The sequence below is a fragment of the Oryzias melastigma genome, linkage group LG4, assembly GCF_002922805.2.
Source record: "Oryzias melastigma strain HK-1 linkage group LG4, ASM292280v2, whole genome shotgun sequence".
Taxonomy (NCBI): domain Eukaryota; kingdom Metazoa; phylum Chordata; class Actinopteri; order Beloniformes; family Adrianichthyidae; genus Oryzias; species Oryzias melastigma.
Window position 1 is genome coordinate 20,559,489 of NC_050515.1, and position 18,707 is coordinate 20,578,195.

Below are 18,707 nucleotides of genomic sequence, written 5' to 3' on the forward strand. Positions count from 1 at the left end.
TTGACAACATGTTCTTCAGAATTACTTAGAAAAAAGTAGTTCAGCCAAATAATTCAGCTTTCATTATCAATATTTCTTGCATCTTTAAAAATTCCTCAGCCACTTTGGATAATTCCAGTTTATAAAATAAAAAAAAGCTTTGAGCACGTTGAGCTGGATGTGCAAGAAGACCACAAAGATGGTTAGATTCATGTAAATATAGTTGTTTTTTCTTTGATTATTTTTAGTTCAACCCCTCACTGCTGAGGATGGTGTCATTGCTGCCTTGCAGTGTGTCGAGAGCCAAATTCGAACTCTAAGAACGGCAGACGCTGATCTAGAACACAAAAAAACAACAATAAGGATTAAAAAAAAAAAAAAAAAAAAGATTTCGGCAGAAATATATGAGATGTAGTAAGCAAATACCTGTCTGGCCGCCCTGTACTCCATCTTAAAGCCCTTGGATGTTTGGAAGAGTTGAGAGATTTGTCTTGTCCTGGTTAAAGGTAAACTGAACCACAGAAACACAAAATCAAGCAGTTTTATTTGAGTATGGGTGTTAACTGGGATTTTTTTTAAACCAGGGCTCTGTACTAAATTCTTGAACTGGTTGCACCTATATGCCTAACTTTTTAGGTGCACCAGCGTAAAAGTGTGTTAGACCCACCTTCTCTACCACAATGCATTTAACTCAACACTTTTATATGTCACTTTTCTTTCTAATTGCTGTCAATATCGGCAGTAAGACTTGAACAAGATAAACTTACATACTGGTAAACATGAAGCACCTTTATCTGAAACACAATTCTATAAATCACAGTAACAAGTTGGTGCTTAAAGACCCACTTCAATGAAATTTGTGTTTTTGGTGTTTTTAACATGTTCTTGTAGCATTTGTTTGGGAAAAAGTAAACAATTGTTATTAATTTCTTGTTTTCCTTGTGCCATATGTGGCTCCATATGTAGACATGACAACTTTTTGCTAAAATATTCAACCCCGTAATAAAAACACAACTGTTACGGGGTTGAATCATGTAACAGGGTCGAAGGTTGGACTGCTCTTAAGCCAGTGAACCACTTTTTTTTCTCTGTAATTTCATGTTCAATGTGTTCTCGTAACAGATGACTAAATCAAATGCAGAACGGCATAAGGAGTACGGGGCGACAAGAGATATGGAAGAGTCAGATTGTTCTGTTACGGAGTTGTATTTAAAACAACCTAGGTGACAAATTAATTTCTAATAATTTGGGGGATGACGCAATGTTAAAACACAACTTTTTTGGGTAAAACTTTCAGTAACCTGAGTGTACCAAATTCAGAGAATGACACATCTTCTATTAACAAACTTGAGACAAAGTATTAGTGGTTGTAGAAAATAATTTTCCTGTTTTCCCCCCAAATTATCAGCATTGTTGATAAGATGTTCTCATACCAGAATATTTTAGATCAATTAGCATTTGCCGTGTTTTATCCTAAAAAAATGAACATCCCTTCAAGACCTGTGTGAATGCTGCAGCTCAGTCAAGGAGATCCGCTCTGTGAACCTGCTCACACTGTTTGCACTTGGATTAAAGCAAGCGAAAGAGTATAGGGTAATAATGCTGTCATAAGGTAATAGGGTGCGTGTCTCGTTGCCTCACTTCTTGTGCAGTTATAGGAATGAACCACCTTGGCAAGAGATGACTTCCAATCAGCCTTGTCTGCTTCTGGCAATAGCCAAAAAGGTGCAATGAAACCGCTCCCTTTGTCCGTTTCTTTGTGGGTTGTAAGGAGTTGGGGTAAAATGGTCCATTGCAACCAGAATATACTCACCTTTGCATCTTTCTAGGTGCAGAAAATCCCCAGAGACTAGCTCAAAAGGGTGTGTGGTGACGATGTTAGTCAGGGGGGCTCTTGTGGGCCTGTTGGGACGCTTGTTTTATAAGCAACTCTACACTTTTGTGATGTAATGCGTCACTTGTCTTTGCATGTGAGTCCAGTAAAAGAGCTCTCTGATCAGGTTCATGACTCCCCCTAAATGGCCCACGTTTTCATGAAGCTCGTGAAACTTTAGAGGCAAAGTAGCTGGATGGGGGATGCCCTTTCTCTGTAAATTAGCCAATCCTTACCCTTTGCTTTTCTATGAGTTATGCTGCAACTTTGATGTTCAGACATTTTCCACTTTTTGGCATTGGTTTGACTCAACATAACGTACAACATCTCCTACGACTGCATCGTCTTCTTGAGCTCTTGTCAAGACATTTTTGGAAGTTCAACAATGGAGTTGACTGTTTGCTCGGCTTCACTGATGACAGTTGAAATGGTCACTGGGCAAAGCCATGGCTCATCATTTTGTGTCTTTACTCTGACTGTCTGTACCACACATTAGGCGTGTAACGGATCATAAAACTCACGGTTTGGATCGTGTCACGGGTTTAGTGTCGCAGTTCGGATCATTTTTTGGATCAGTAAAAAGTAAAAATATAATGAGATAAAAGCCTAAAAATATTCTTTTGAAAAGGTTCAAAACATATATTTGATCAAACATATATACAGTACTTAATTGCGTAAATATACTCTCACATTTATTACATCAAAAAATGTTCTCATTCAGGCCTATTTATAAAAACAAAATATATTTGAACTTTGGACACAAAGAATAACTAAAACATGTCGTTTCTAGTGACATTTATATGTCTTGAGACCAAATCTACAATAACTGCTAGAGAAGAATGCTTGAAAATAGTTTTGAAATTGTCAAATCTATCTGTAATCACCCCAAAAATACACATTTTTCTTGTGTCCCCCAAACCGCAATATCCAAATTAAATACTAAATAAAACAGTTCAAATTAAACTTAAATTATTTATTTGGTACTAACTGATTAATTAAAGCTGAGGGAACATTTCAGAATTTAAAATAATTATCCGTACAACATGTCCAGGTGAGGCGCTGCACTGCCCGCTTTTATATTGGAGCTATCCAGCCGTGCAGTTTTGAGCCAGATGTCAGCTCAGACAAGGAAAAACAAGACATTAATGGATGTGTTTGTCACCAGAGTGGAGCTGAGCACTGAGCTTTTGACTGTAGCACCTACATCACAGCTAGACTTTTTCAAACAGTATTTTTTCATCCTGATTCACCACAATTTGAGTAAAGAAATACTCAAAGATACAATTTTATGCTTAATTTTCTTTATACGTGTCCTCCATCATTAACAAAATGCCAAAAGAACATGTTAAAAACCCAATTTATTATGGTCTTTAAAGATAAGCAACAAGAAACCAAGACAGTGAATGTGAAGCAGATACTTTTGCTTTTAACATTTTGACCAAACGGTCATCCTGACATTTAAACTGTCTTCTGCTTAGTCCTTGGAACTGTTTATGTTGCATATTAAACTGTACATTCATAATTGAAAACTCACACCATGCTGTAACACTCGATTTGTCCATCTTTATGTACAGTCTATGATTCAGATGCTCAACTCAGCTCATGATCAACTCCCTGCTCCATTCTTCCCTCCCTTTAATGAGAATGTTTTCTGTTCTGTTTGTAAATTGACTTTTTTTAAAAATATGTTAATTTTTTTTTCGCTGATCAGTACGGCCATTGTTTAGTTTTCAAGAAAAGGCATCAAATAGGCTTCATGACCTTCTGCCTATTCCTTTTTTATTGTTTGGTTGTTTTTATTGAATATATTGTTAACTGTATAAATTGCAAACTAACTAAACCAATAAACTTTAACTTGAACTTGAAATTATATTTAAAAAGTCAGTCAACTTGAATAATTGCAAGTGTAGCATGGTGTGAGTTTCAACATAATTCAACATAAACAGTTCCAAGGACTGTCCAGAAGATAGTTTAAATGTCAGGATGACCGTTTGGTCAAAATGTTAAAAGCTTTGAAAATTATTCAGGATTTCCTGTTTTAAAGAAACTAAACTGTAACTAAAATGAGAAATTGTCATCAAATGATTTAATTTATTTCACCTTTATTTAACCAGGAGAAACTCATTGAGATTACAAATCTCTTTTGCAAGAGTGTCCTGGCCAAGAGGCAGCAAAACATTTAATGTTCGTTCGGTGGGATTTCATGTGAACATTTATCTAATTTGCCTAATAATGAACCCAGAGAGTTAAAACCTTGATAAATGTGTTTGAAAACAGTTGACACACAAACCACACTTTTTGCTAAATAAGGATGAAACTGTAAAAGCTGTTTGCTATAATATTTCCATCTTCACAACCTCTGATCACTAATCCTCATCCAGAACAGTCAAAGGTGAGCAGATATCAGTATATGTTATATTGCTGTTAGCTAAAAAAGGTGCTAACATCCCCTAATATTTACACATTACACAATCCCTGTGTCTGCTTTATATTCCTGGTTGCAGGATTTATCTGTATGTTAAATTATAGTTCAAGAATAGTTTTTTTATATATATTCTGAGATGTTCAACTGCTGTCATTTTTACTTTTTTCACTTTTACAGTAAAGGTAATTGACTTTTTTTAAGCTGCACTTTTATGCTACTTTATTTGGCATTCTATATTTTCTTACAGTTACACTGATTTGTGTAAGGAGGAATACATAGTTTTATACACTAAAAAATGTCCCTTTAATTCGCTATGCCGGTAAATTCACTTATAAAATACATTTGTTTATGGTCTAACTTCTCATAAATTCGTGTGTACCAGATTGTTAGAAACAAAACCTGAAAAATTATTTGTTTTTTTAAATAACAACTTAATTTCCCTTAAATCTACCTTCGTTGAGTAAAAACGGCAAGCCAGTGAGTTTCAATTTTGTGTTTTTAACATTCCAGACTGTTTAATCCACTTTTCAGAAGCTGCTGAAACTTTTTAGATGAAAGTAAAACTCTTCTGAAGTCGAAGGAAAGCTTTGTTTCTTACAAAAAGTTACAAAATTTTTAAAACTTGCTTTATCTTGTCAAAAAATATATACATATTTGAAGTCTTTTGCTTCACGTTGTTTTCCCTATAACCTATATGTCATAAACTCTTACCAGCGTACCTGCTTTGTCCTCTCCTCAGTATCCGTCATGCAGCTTGCCTCCATCAGACCAAAGTAGCAATAAAAAGTGTTGTACCTGGCGCCGATAGACGTTCAAAACTGGTCAGCTAAATCAAAAGTTTGAATAAGTGAACTATGCTGACAAGGATTGCAAAGTGCAGGACTTCCATTATTCTTTCTCTCAATGCTTTTTCTAGCCAATGACAGAAGAGGCTTTGGTTTGAAGCAGAAATATTTGGCTGACAGCGTCTGATTTATAGACTGTAAATATAGATGGACAAATCTAGTGTGACATCCCCCAAAGAAAAGGCTTTACCTCTGGCTGCAGAGAAATGAGGCCAATTCAGTCGCCATGTTTCTGCATTACCTGTGCCGCCATTTGGAGCCAGACTGTGATTGGTCCAAGTCGGTCAGAGTCACGTTTTTAGGACAACTACTGTCGTCGATCATAGGGGGGCTTGTTCAAAATCCACACCTGTTGCAAGCAGCTCAGGAGAAGCTGTCAATGTTTGAGGTGGGGCCAGAGGGCACCACATGCTTTGACTGAGGCATCTGATTGGTCAGTTTATAACTGGATTAACATGTGATAAAGAAAAAATATAATTAGAAAAATAGGATTATCAAGAATAAGTTAAGAATAAGTTAAACAAAGACATCGGAGCATAAATGGGAAGGGTCAACCTGTCCAGTATTATGTATATATGTCCATGATCAGAATGCAGACCAAAGTTTAGGACTCGATCTGAACCAAATTAAGTGGACTCCGTCCGGCCCAATGGACTTTCCAGTGTGAATTCACCCCAAAGATGACTTCTTTTTGAAAAATTATTTTGCATTTTTTTCTATGATCATTTTATCCATGAGACAAACTTAAAAAGCACATTTACTAAAGTGTTTAACCTTTTCATTCAAACACCTAAAACCAGAAAACAATGTGTTTTGTTCATGATAAATAACTAAAAAGTTCTTAAATAAGACAGACAGGGCATGAATTGTTAATTACATTTCAGCAGTGAAATTATTCTGTATTTGTGCCCAATGATAATATGTGATTTTCCTGCACCATTAAGGCCTTTTTATTTGATGTACTTTTTACTTTGTTGTTTTGCATCATTTTCTTATTTCAAATCAGGCACAGGTGTGAGCTGCAGCCAGGTGAGCTTACCTGCTGCTCTTACAGGTAAACAGTTTTTCCACTTTAGTAGAAAACCAACCAATTCTATTCTCCATTCAATTTTCTATTAATTAAAACGATATACTCAAGATGTTTTTGCTCCAGAGGAAAAAAGTGGTGCCTGGTCATTGAATCAGTTTGAACTGTGATCAATATTACTGCTGAGTCAGCAGAACTCCTTTTGGAGCCTCAGAACTCCTCCACAAATCAAACGAGATCCACCAATGTCTGTAAACCCATCAAGTCCAAGCTGCATTATTGTTGGTAACAAATACATCTCAGACTCTTCTGCATAAATTTGAGCCTGTTCAATTTTCAAAGAGGTTCAATGTTTACTAAGTGACTGGATGACATTGATGTGGCACAGTTGTAACTGCTGTTTTATGTTGTCTTTAGCCTCTATATTCATTTTAAAAAGTAGTAAATAAGTGTAGTTAGGAGTTACATACAAAAAGCATTTGTAGTATTACACAAAGTAAAATGGTTCTTAAATAATAATTCACTATATATCTATTATACAATTCCTTGATTAAGCCATACTTGAACTACTGTATAGAAATGTGGGGTACAACTTATAAAACGTATACTAATCCCGTTTACATATTACAAAAAAAGCAATAAGAATTATTAGAAAGAGTGATCATAGGGACCCGTATAATCCATTATTTATGAATTAAAACTATTAAAATTGTTTCATCTTGTTAACTTTAATATTTAAAACTTATGTCTAGTGTAAATATGAAAAACCTTCCTCTTAATTTAATGAAAAGATACATAAAAAAATCAAATTTAATCTAAAAGGCCATAAAATATTTATTAAACCAGAACACAGAATACTTCTAAAGGAGTGATGTGTATCAGTACGTGGAGTAAATAAATAGAATGTATTGAAAACAGAAATAAAAAAGCCACAACAATCACGTTTTAAAAACTACATTTAAAATAGTAATATCAATGACTATAAACCTATCGAGTACAAATAAAAACTACTCATCCCAGAGGTATGGAATTCATTTCACACTAGTTTATGTTTGTAATTGTAAATTTTGGTTCTTCTTTCCTAAATCGGCAGAAGGTTTCGTCTTTTTCTTGTTTACTGTTTGATTTATTGATTTGTTAAAAGGGAGAAATAAGTTTTTCCTCTTTCTGTCCTCTGTTCATTTTTTCTTTTGTTTCCATCATGTTTGAGTTTACAACTCAAGGTGGTATCGCATGTTTTTTTTTTTCCTTTTAATGAATAAAATGAAATGAATTAGGCCCTGCGGCAGACTGGCGACCTGTCCAGGGTGTGCCCCGCCTTCGCCCATCAGTGGCCGGGATGGGCTCCGGCACCCCCGTGACCCCGAAAGGGAAGAAGCGGTCTGGAAGATGAATGACTGAATGAATGAAATTAATTAGAAAAAAGATGAAAAATAAAAAAAATAAGTGCAGTTAAAAACTCCTGTTTTTTTGTCCAAATATTATAAATGAGATGCCTTATTTTATGGACGCACACCGTATTGCAACTGCAGAAATTTTCTGTTGTTTGTCAAGCTCTTTATATGCAAAGAATCTATGAGCTGGAATCTCCATCAAGGAACAAGGATTTTGTTAAACTCTTGCAGTGAGTTTCAATATTGTGTCCCCCCCCCCATCCTTCACCTTTATTCAGTCCTAAGAGATTTTTGAAGACCCACTTTAATGAAAACTGTGTTCTTGATGGTCCTGTGGCATTTTCTGATGATTTAGGACACGTATAAAGTATATGAATCTTGTTAATCAGAAGCAGGCGAGAAAATACAGTTGGAAAAAACGTTCAGGAATGACATAGGTGGTGCAGTTGGAGAACCACGATCTCCTGCTCCACTCCATTCTGATGCATCCACTTGCTGACAAATAGATCCATGTCTGAGCTGGTATCTGTATGAATGACATTTCTAATGAACTCCTGCATCTCTGCAAAAATGATGTCCTATACCAAAAAAGACTTTTTTTTTTATTTTTTATTTTTTTTTTATTTTGGCTGAAGACGCCATAATCTTAATTATAAGACCACTGGGGACGCTTTTACAGCAGATCAAAAGACGATTGGAGTGGGTTAAAATGTGTTTTTTGTTCTGTAAAATAGATAAGATATTTCAAAACAGCATAGAGCAATATTACTGTTATGTATTTGAACCCCTCTTTAGAATAATTTTGTTCCTGTCTTTGGATTTTGTTTTCATTTTGACAAAACGCTTCAGAAATCTCACTATTCTGAAACTAATCAGACGGTGTTCAACCCCCCCAAAAATGTTTTAAAATGATTCAGTTTGATTTCATCTTATTTATAGGCCTGATTTAATCATCATTTTATGTATTAGGTTTTTTTTTTACTGCTGAAATGAGGTCAAATGAGTTTCTGACCTTTCTTGTTCCTCTCTTGCTGTTTTCAGACACTAGATGGCGCTGCTCTCCCGTGGATTCGAGGCAGCAGATGCAGTCTATGTGAGAGCTCCACAGACTGTGGAGAGCTCCCATGATGGAGGAGAAGGAGAAAGTTTTAGATGCACAAATGAAACATCTTTGGATTTTTAGATGTGCGGATGAATAAAGGATTTCTGCTTATGACAGTCAGCAGCTTCAGCTCTGAGTGACCTTTGATAATATCTACTGCCGAAGGAGAGGTCTTTTCCCCCCAGATTTCTCTCATTTTAAATAATTTGTGTAAATTTGATTCAAACACTGAAATGATCATATTGATTTTTATGTTTTTATTTTTTTGGCATTTTCACATCAGCCGTTTAAAATAAGAAACTCACTGAGTTGTTGTGGAAAAGCTGGAGGTTAACCTGACGGATAAACACTGTGGCAGCAGCGTCTCCTCAGATGCTCAGAGGCCAAATAAGGACCTGCAGTCCTTTCAAGCCCCCGCATACCTGCGTTTGATGGGCTGCTGCTGCACATGATTCACGTCCAACAGCCACGGACGCGGCGCTGCCCGCGTCTGCTTTCTGTTTGTGTGTCGCGGCAGCTCAGTGTCACAGTCGGACTCTTGTTTACCGCACTCTAAAAATACCACCTTGTTGCGTTTTTTGCGCAGACTTTTGTTTATGTGGCGTCTGCAGATGCTGGAGGATCACATGAAGAGCGGCGGCCTCCGGGGAGCAGCGTGACGCGCGCGGCATCCTTTTCATGTCAAATGAATATGCATTCAATAAAGAAAAAATAATAATTTTAGTCTTAAATATTATTTCCAACAAACATTTCATCTTTTAAGTTCTTGTTATTTGAGTCTTTCAGCGTCCTGTGCGCAAAAAGAGAAACTTTTCAATGCGCTTTCAGGTGTTCCACCTCCATCACTGTTTTTTTTTTTTCTTTAACTTCAGTGACTATTAGTGCACTTTTTCCTCAGGAAAACTCATTAAACACACGAACTCATTGCGGAAGCAAAAGTTCACATTCCAAACAGATGAGCAGCAAACCAAAAGAGGAAAAAAACAGCTTTTGAGTGCGCCACGCAGCAGGAAAGTGATGCATTCTATCCAGCCGCACAGGTAACGTTTATTTTAACAGTAGTGCATTGTGTAAATTGCATCATAACTTCATATTTTTGATGCTTTTTCCCATTTTAAAAGTCCATCCAAGCAGGACTTTTAGTTTTCATTTTAAACTTCCAAAAATGTAATATATATATAGTCACCCTAAAATTCTAGAAAATGCTATCTTCCAATTTGCGCATTTATTTTAACTTTAATTTAAAGTGTTTTGGGATCAGGTGTGCACATTTTTTATAAATATTTGCAATAATTCTATTGTTATCGTAAAACAAAACAGTAGATTTTTTTCTCCTGTTGCGTTGATTTGAAAAAAGATATAAATTGTGTTTTGCGCATACATTTAGCAAGTCCTGCGCATCTGTCATTTTTTTAAACGTCCCATAATTATTTAAGTAAATGTTGTTAACTGTGATTTGGAAAACAAGCGAGTTTTAATTTATTCGAGGAGAAAAAATAATTTAAAACGTGTTTTTGTTTTTAAATAACTTTGTGCAGGATTTTCTATAGGTGGAAAAACAAAAGTCTTAATGCCTAAAATATAAATCAGCTTTATTGATACCTTTTACAGGACAGGGAAGTTGGCAGAAAGTTATACAATGAGTGCAAAAAGTTTGTTCATGAAAGCCTAAAAAGCGTCGTGTGTGGATTATAAAATAAAACAAAAGGTATATGGAATACAAACTCGTCTGCTCGTCTTATAAGAGCAAACGTATTAAAGGTGTTTGAGACTTCTTTTGAAGAAGAAAGCTTGTCAGGGTTCGTAAAGGCAGAGTGGTTCGCTTTTCTAAAGGCCTCTGAGGGGTTTCTTCATTCGTTTCCTTCAGCGCGTCATTCTGAAGTCCAAAATAAGAATCAAAAATAAGGCTATTTTTGGAGGCACGCACGTGAGAGTGGACCCCTCCACGCATCCTGTGGATCCTCTCAAAAAAAGTAGAACTTTAAAGGTCAACAAAAGTCCGCTTGTTTGTTCAGATGTGACGGAGCCGCAGTTTCACTGCGTTTCAGGCGCTGTTCTGCGCTGGAGTCCGCATGTTGACGCGCGCACTCACATCACGCACGGCTTGATGTCCTGACACACGCTCTGCGGGTGGTGATGGTGGTGGTGGTGGTGATAGTAGGATCCGCTGGCCGAGGGGTGGAAGGAGGAGATGCCGTTAAAGTTCAACACAAAGTCCTTCCTGTCGCACACCGAGGAGTGGCTCTGGTAGCGCGGGATCCCCACTGTGGACACAGACACGCACGAGTGAGCGCACATTTTATGGATTATAATCCAGTTATAAACCAGCGAGCTGCGTAAATATAAAACAATGTTAGTGTCACAATGTTTACATGCTTATAAACTGAAAGTGAAATAAAATTCTGAGTAAAACATTTCCAAAACATTCAATATATATCTAAAATTGAACATTTTATTTAAATATTTGAAAATAAATCACATTATTTTTCTATTTATTTTGTTTACTTCATTTAAATTATTTCTCCAAGCGCATATATTTTATTTTATTTATTTAAATAAACGTGTTTATTGAAATAAAGGGTTTAAAACTGTAACATCAGAAAGGTTTTCCTTCACGTTCGAATTCTTTTTTTTCCCATGGATTTGTTTCTTTAAACGGGTTTCAGTTTCCAGCTAAAAAACAAGAAGAGTCTTCTCCGGGGTCATAAGGGCTCCAGATGTGTCTGTTTTTCAGCAGCAGGCTCCATCCTGCGGGCCTCAGCTCGCTGCCCTATAGGCCCACTTTCCCCCCACAAACAACGAGTCCGTTTGAATGACAGAACCTTCCCTGCGCATCACGTTGGTCTCCGCGCAGCCTCAATTAGGACGCTGCGTAAAGTTTAACAAGGCCTTCCGCTGCTTGTGGGCGCGCCGCGGTTGAAAATCCACCGCCGGTGTGGTCCGACCTGCGCAGTCTTTGTTTGGTTAACCTCTGGGACCTTTTCGGGCTCCAGCATGGGTTACTGGCCCCCGTGAAATCCCCAGACTTTAGTAAGGCTTCCCTGTCTTCTGTTAAAGTCAATGGGGGTGAACTGGGGAGGAGAACCAAGCCACAGAGCTGTTTTTCTTTCTTTATTAATTAGGCAAAAATACCCCGAGACGGATGATACAGATGTGACCGAGGAAATCCTGCAAAGTGTGGAGGATTCACATTAAATAGCACATATTTCCACTATAATATATTGTCATTTGGTTATATGTGTGTTACTGCGTAATTTTCCAGAGTCTGGTTTAGAAAGAACCAATTAAAAAGTCACACAAAAGTGTAAAAATTATATTTTTTCCAAAGTGACTAAAAACAGAAGAGTTTCCAATCTGTAGGAGCAACTTTTTAACTTGTATTTCCCAGAATTCTACACTGAAATTAAGATCCAATTTTTTATTTTTAACTCTTTATTTCACACACGTTTATTTATATATTATAAACACTAAATTTATTAAGCAAAAACTGTTTCCCCCATCCTCAGAGGACCTCATGGATCGTCTTTTCTCACCTGAGAGGTCGGTGGAGTGGCTTTCCCTGCCGTTCTGGTGAAGGTAACTCTGCTCCAAAGAGTATGGCGACATCCCGGAGTGTAAACCAGAAGATGCTGGGCTGCTGGAGGCCAGAGACTGCTGCTTGATGTAAGGAGAGCCGCCGGAGGACGCCCAGTGCGCGGATGTGCTGGCGTACGGGGAGTGGCCGTCCAGCGCGCTGGCCATGGCCGGTGAGGACGGAACCGGACTACTGCTGCTGTCCGGCCCGTAGTCGCCGTTCGGGGGGACCGGGCAGCTCGCCATGTACGTGGAGCCGGGGCTGGGGGACATGTGAGGTACGTGGTGGCCGCCGCTCAGTCCGTCGTACCCTCCGGCCATGGAGTTGCTCATCATGTCCAGGTTGTAGCTGTTGCTGTGACAGGCGAGGGTGGCAGATGGAGCCTGGAAGTCGAAGCTCTGCGGGAGGATGGAGGTACCGAAGCCGATGCCGTTCATCATCCGATACATGGGCTTCAAAGCCTGACATTTTCTTCTGAAGCCTCTTGGTCTGCGGCGAAACGAGCCCTCCTCGAACATGAACTCGCTGCCCGGATCGATGGTCCAGTAGTGGCCCTTCCCAGGCCGGCCCAGTCCTTTGGGCAGCTTGATGAAGCATTCGTTCAGCGAGAGGTTATGCCGGACCGAGTTCTTCCAACCCTGATACGAACCCCTAAAGAACGGGAAGCGAGCCTGGAGGAACTGGTAGATCTCGCTGAGGGTCAGGCGCTTGGTGGGCGAGCTCTGGATGGCCATGACAATGAGGGCGATGTAGGAGTACGGCGGCTTCTCCGGCCGCCTCAGACCAGAGCTCGCCTTCTTCCCTTTGACGGCCGCGGAGGAGCTTTCTGTGGCGGCCTGTGGGCTCAGCATGGCGGGATGCAGGACGCCGGACGCCGGGCTGGATCTCAGAGGAGGCGGAGGGTCCAGCTGCTGCTGAGGGGTCTCGCTCGTCATGTCAGCTCTGACGTACAGCTGGCGTAGAGAAGGAGAGTGGGAGGGAGAGAGTGTTTTAGCTGTGAAGTGTGCCGCGCTCTGGCCGTTAAATGAGCGCCACACCAGCAGCGGTCCCAAGATTCCCAGCGCAAAGTGAAGGGAGATCTCTCCGGTTACGCACGACTCCCCCGTTACGCGCGGCGTTCCTTTGACGCATCCAGACTGCTCTGACAGAGGAAGAGGAAGAGTGTGCGTGTGTGTGTGTGTGTGTTGGGGGGGCTTTGTGTGGGGGGGTGTCTTGTTATGCCAGGTCTCCGCTGGGTGTCACACCGGCGCTAAGTGGCGCTGTGTGACGCGCCGGGTGGCCTCGAAGCGCCTCAGCAGTCCCTCAAGTGGAAGAAAGACGAGAACCTTCAGAGCTAAAGCGCACCGGAGTCCAGACAAACAAAGCTCGACCACCTATCGTTCCATAAATCTTTCTTCCCTCTGCGAGAGCCCCCTCAACCTTTCTCCTCATCCACACTCTGCAGTCTGCAAAAATCTCAGTGATAATCAGTGACGAATGCAGCCTTTCCCCCCTCCCACCCTCAAACCAGATCTGGCCCGTGTCCACTCACCGATCTGAGCAGCGCTCGAGCTCCACACTCGTTGCTCCCCTCCCACCACTTCGCTCCAAGCCCCGGACTACACGCAATTAGGCGATCTATCAAAGCTCCCCTAGACATCCCAATCAACAGCGCCACACGCCAGCCGCACAAGATAAAAAACGAGCTCTTCGCCCCCGGGTCCCCTTCAACATGAAGCTGTGATTTCAGCCCGATGTGCCACAGAACATAAACTCTCCCGGCGCAAATAAACCACCACAATATGTGCCAAAGGTCCATCCCGCATTTGATGCCCAAAACATTCACATGCGGGCCCTGTGCATGCCATCAGCGGATGATACTCAAACACTCCGTGGAGCGATACAAAAACGCACAATCTTGTAGTATTTGTATTATTTTGCTCATAATTTCCTCCCAAAATGGTCCAGAGGATAACAAAAACAAACTGTCGCGGTGCCGGGCTGGGGCGAGGAGTGTGAGAGATGGGGAGGTGGTGGTCTCTACCGTGCGTGTGTGAGCGGGGAGGGGGGGTGGGGGGTTGCTCTAAGTAAATGACTTTGACATGAGTGGAAGCAGGCTTTTTCCATCAAGCCCGGCCCTGGATACCACACACAGCGCGCCAGTGTCAGCTTACCACCCCGGGCTAGAGCCGGTCCCATGGGCCCCACGTTCATTACAGAGAGAAAAGCGAAATTAGGCGCGCGGGCGTCGACAGTTTCCTCCCCTATGGAGACATCACACATAGATTTGTCCAACATGATGGAGTTATAGATCCCATAGAAGTAATATCAACATCCAGACGCAGAGGAGATAATTGGCCTTTGAAGAGCATCAAAAGTTTGAAGACAAAACAGAACTTACAACTGTTTATAATGATTGACTTTGGTTGTTGCTTGTCTTCTTTACAGGCCAAAAAAAAAGTCTTTAAAGATGAAAAATTCTTAAAATTCTGCACACTTTAATTTTTTATTTTGAACCTGGAAGTTTTTTTTTTATTTTTTGCCAAACCTTTGCCCTTTACAAAACAAAGGCGGACAAAATCCTTTTTTACGCACACACGAGCGCGCGCGTGAACAGGCGCACGGACCTATCAGCAACGTAGAGAGACCCAAACGCCTCCAGAAATTTCCTGCGACATCAAAACTTTACCCCCGCCGAGATCAGGATGCCTCGGTTTGCAGAGGGGATCTTTGTTCTGGAGGCGCTTTGAAGACGCTGATCCGGCCGCTTTTACGCACGGAGAATGGACCAGATTCTAAATTAGTCTTTAGGAAATATCCAGAGATTAGGGACAGATTCTCAGGGTGACATTTTTTTCTTTACCTTTTTATCAGTTTAGTTACGGCTGCAGCCTCAAACGAGGCCAGGTTTTTGTTTTGTTCTGGCTAAAAAAAAGGTGGTTTATCCCTCCAGAAATAATAGAAGTAAGAGTATTTGTCTGCTTGACCTTACAGAACATGAGGGCCTTTCTGAATGTTTCTTAAATATATATATTAATAAAACGTCTATTTTTTATTTGCAAAATAATTTCCATTTTAATAAGCAAACATAAAAACGTTATAATGCAGATCCGTTCAAAACTCCTTGATAATTAAAAGAAACACAAAATTCAAATCGTACAAAACAATCCGAATCCTGCGCTCTGGCCTTCTTCTTTAGTCTAATATTGTTTTGGCTGCAGGGCTTTTGTCCTGCCTGCTCCGCTTGTGTTTCCGGCGGGGGTGCCGGGAGCTTTGGAGCTGCCTCTGTGGGATTCTGGGAGGTCAGGCGCGGTTCAGTTCGCCGGAGTCACAGACTGTTCGGACTTCCTAACATTGTGCGCGCTCTACCGCGTGCCTTCAGCTCCCCGATGGTCCCATTTTTAACCCCCCCCCCCACCACCTCTGAGAGATTTGCGTATAGCATGAGACGCGAAGCGGACAGGAAGTTTAAAGAGGGCGCTTCACGACCAACGTGACGTCAGCAAGGTGAGGATGCCGGGAGAATGAGAGGCACGTGACACCCTGGTAGGACAGGTGTGCTGTTCTGGTGTTTCACCTGCAGGTTGCAGCATTGTCCCTGGAAAAAAAAGGAGAAGGAGCCAGTCTCACCTGTCACCTGCTCCATCTGCACTTCTGCGCATGCGCGGAGGATGCAGACTAAATTTGAGGACATGAAAAGCAATGTGTATATATAATAAACACACAATAAATAAAAGAGTATATGATCTATCTATCTATCTATCTATCTATCTATCTATCTATCTATCTATCTATCTATCTATCTATCTATCTATCTATCTATCTATCTGAATGGCGGGATGGATTGATTATTAAAACTATTGTCACTATTATCATTATAATTTTCCTAAAACATTCCCTATTTTTCCTGAGTCAGAAGCTTCTGATATTCATGGAGACAAACGTTTTTTACTTCTCTGAATGAAGAAGAAAAACATTTCATTTGTTTTGATCTCAAAATTTTATGTAAGGCTTTCACAACCCTGAGTTTGGCAGCCGTAAACAGCTTTATTTTCATATTTCAAAGCTTGAATCACAATAAAGAAATTGTGATCATACACACACAAAACAATGAAATGAAAGCAGCTTTTTAAGTTGTTTTTTATAGGTGTTAGATGTTTTTTTAAGTTATGTGTGCTGGTTAAATTGTATTTTTGTTCCTTTAACTGTATGTTTTGGTTTGTTTTTTATTTTTTGTTTTATGGGATCAGTGTAAGGACCTCAGAGTTCAGCCCTCTCTTGGGCGTAAACACATGATGCATTTTGGGTAAGCAATACACCAACATAATTTCAGGTGTTATGGATGTGAGGAGGTGAAAGGGGAAAACATTTTCACTTTTTATTTTGTTTTCTTTTAAATCAGATTCCACTTAATGTAGAACATAATTATTAAAAAAAAATAATATGAGTCAATTTGATCAAATATACAGACATTATTACTTAAAGTCTAGAAATCTAAATCGATTTGATATGTTTTTGAGTTTTTGTTACATTAAATTATTTTTTTATCAACTGTTTGAGTGGATATGCACGGATGAAGACTTTCTTTTTATATTTATTTGTATTTTTTTGTATTTAAATCACACTTTACTGTTATTTAGTTGCCATTTTATTAACGATTCAAACCTAAAAAAATCAGTGAAGCTTTGACAGGAAACACAAGACAAAAAGATGGATGTACATTTCAGCTTTATTTTCTTTTTTCTGCATAAAGGTGATCATATACAGCGCAGTTGCTGTTGAGCAGGTGTGAGGCCTTTGTCACACATGCGCACACGTGCCTCTATTCTAACAGCAACTTTAATAATAAATAAATAAGTGTTTGACCATCCCATCGTTTCACTTTTTTATTCATAAAAATATCAAGCATGATTCAATCATCCTCTGCGTTTGTGCAGCCACGTGAGCTCTGTCAACATATTTACAAATATTTTATTTTTAAAAAAGCAAGTCGTAAAAAACAAGAAAATATAAATAAAATGACAGATCTGATGTTTGCCATCATTCAGCAGAAATGACCAATGAACCACAAAAACACAAACATGCGCTCTAAAAAATAATCGGACGCGCACGCGCACTGGAGCGCGCACGCACCAATTTCATTTTTTCTGACAGTTCGTTATATTTACTCATTATTATTATTATGGTTAACCGTAAATGGAGTCTACAGCAGCTTGGTCAGGGTGAGAAGTTGCGCACAGTTTTGACAGCGCTGTCAGCAGGAAGCGCGCTCACGAAAGTGCACGTCGTGGTTCAGAATGACAGTCTGACAGCAGCGCGGCTGTTTCAGGACAGCAGGGAGTCTATGTGGAAGCCTCGAGCTTTGCTGGGCTTCCTGAAGGCGGCCTCAGGTGCGCCCGCGCGCGCAGATGACTGCTGCAGGTGCGAGGGCGCCTGTCGGCTGGTCTCTGCGCTGCTGTACGCCGCCTCTGACAGGTACGTGTGCTGCACCGGGTAGTTCAGAGAGTACGGCATTATGTGGGGCCCTGGGGGCCAGTACAGCAGGTGGCCGGAGCTCTGTGCGTCAGCGTGACTGTCCTCCTTCCGTTTGTACGGCGTGCTGAGGATGCTGTCGATCGCGAAGGAGCTGGAGAACTTGACTGCCACTCTCTCCTCCGGGGGAGAGAGGCGGGTGTCCTCACTGAGGATGTCCGGGCTTTCCTGCTCCTTGGAGGGCACCTTAGCGATGCGCTTCCTCCTGCGGCGGAACACCCCATCTGCAAAGGTGTACTCGCTGTGCGGGTTCAGCATCCAGTAGTTGTCCTTGCCCCAGGGCCTGGACGGGTCCCGCAGAACTTTGAGGAAGCAGTCGTTGAGGGAGAGGTTGTGGCGCACGGAGTTCCTCCAGCCGGTGTAGCTGCCACGGAAGAATGGGAACTTCTTCATCAGGTAGTCGTTGATCTCTGCCAGCGTGAGGCGGCCACTGCTGGACTCCCGGATGGCCATGGCGATCAGAGCGATGTAGGAGTAAGGGGGCTTGGGTCTGCGGGTGTAGGGTTTCCCTTTGCTGCCGTCCCCGCTCTGGGAGACAGGTGCCGGGCTGTTGGCCATGCAGTCCCCGTCCGAGCCGAGCTCATCTGCGGACAGAGGAGACGGGACTCCCCTGTCTGCGTCCAAGCACAACTCCAGTGGCTTCTGCGCAAAGTGGTGCGCTGAGAAAACTTCAAGTTTCATCTTAAATAAACCAGGAGGGCAAACTTTCCCTGCAGAGAGTCCGCTGCGCGCGAGAGAGAGATCCTGTCTCAGTTGGAGCTGAAGCGCAGGTGGAGGAGTCCTGCCAGCAGAGGTGGGTCGGGGTGTTAATGGAGCGCTGGAGGCACCCTGAGCCTCAGAGTGGAGCAGCTGAGTTGAGATGTGTCTCCGGAGACACGCTTGTCTTGCTATGATATAATGCTCTGCGGGGGGAGGGCCCACGGACGAGGCGGGGTTTCAGGGGGACATGTGATCCCAGACACATGCAGGTAAGAAAT

The 18,707-nt window shown here is 41.1% G+C and overlaps 2 protein-coding genes across 2 annotated transcripts; both read right to left on the bottom strand.

Annotated features, from left to right (window-relative positions):
• Positions 1 to 10,222: 10,222 nt before the first annotated feature.
• LOC112150179 (forkhead box protein F2) lies at positions 10,223 to 14,311 on the bottom strand. Its single transcript, XM_024278224.2, has 3 exons — positions 13,751 to 14,311; positions 12,179 to 13,172; positions 10,223 to 10,909 (listed from the first exon to the last, which is right to left on the bottom strand). The coding sequence occupies exons 1-3, from the start codon at positions 14,015 to 14,017 to the stop codon at positions 10,734 to 10,736; spliced, it is 1,437 nt and encodes a 478-aa protein (XP_024133992.2). The 5' UTR covers positions 14,018 to 14,311; the 3' UTR covers positions 10,223 to 10,733.
• Positions 14,312 to 16,205: 1,894 nt separating this feature from the next.
• On the bottom strand, positions 16,206 to 18,606 carry foxq1b (forkhead box Q1b). The gene has a single exon (XM_024278223.2). The coding sequence runs from the start codon at positions 18,409 to 18,411 to the stop codon at positions 17,524 to 17,526; it is 888 nt and encodes a 295-aa protein (XP_024133991.1). The 5' UTR covers positions 18,412 to 18,606; the 3' UTR covers positions 16,206 to 17,523.
• Positions 18,607 to 18,707: the final 101 nt, after the last annotated feature.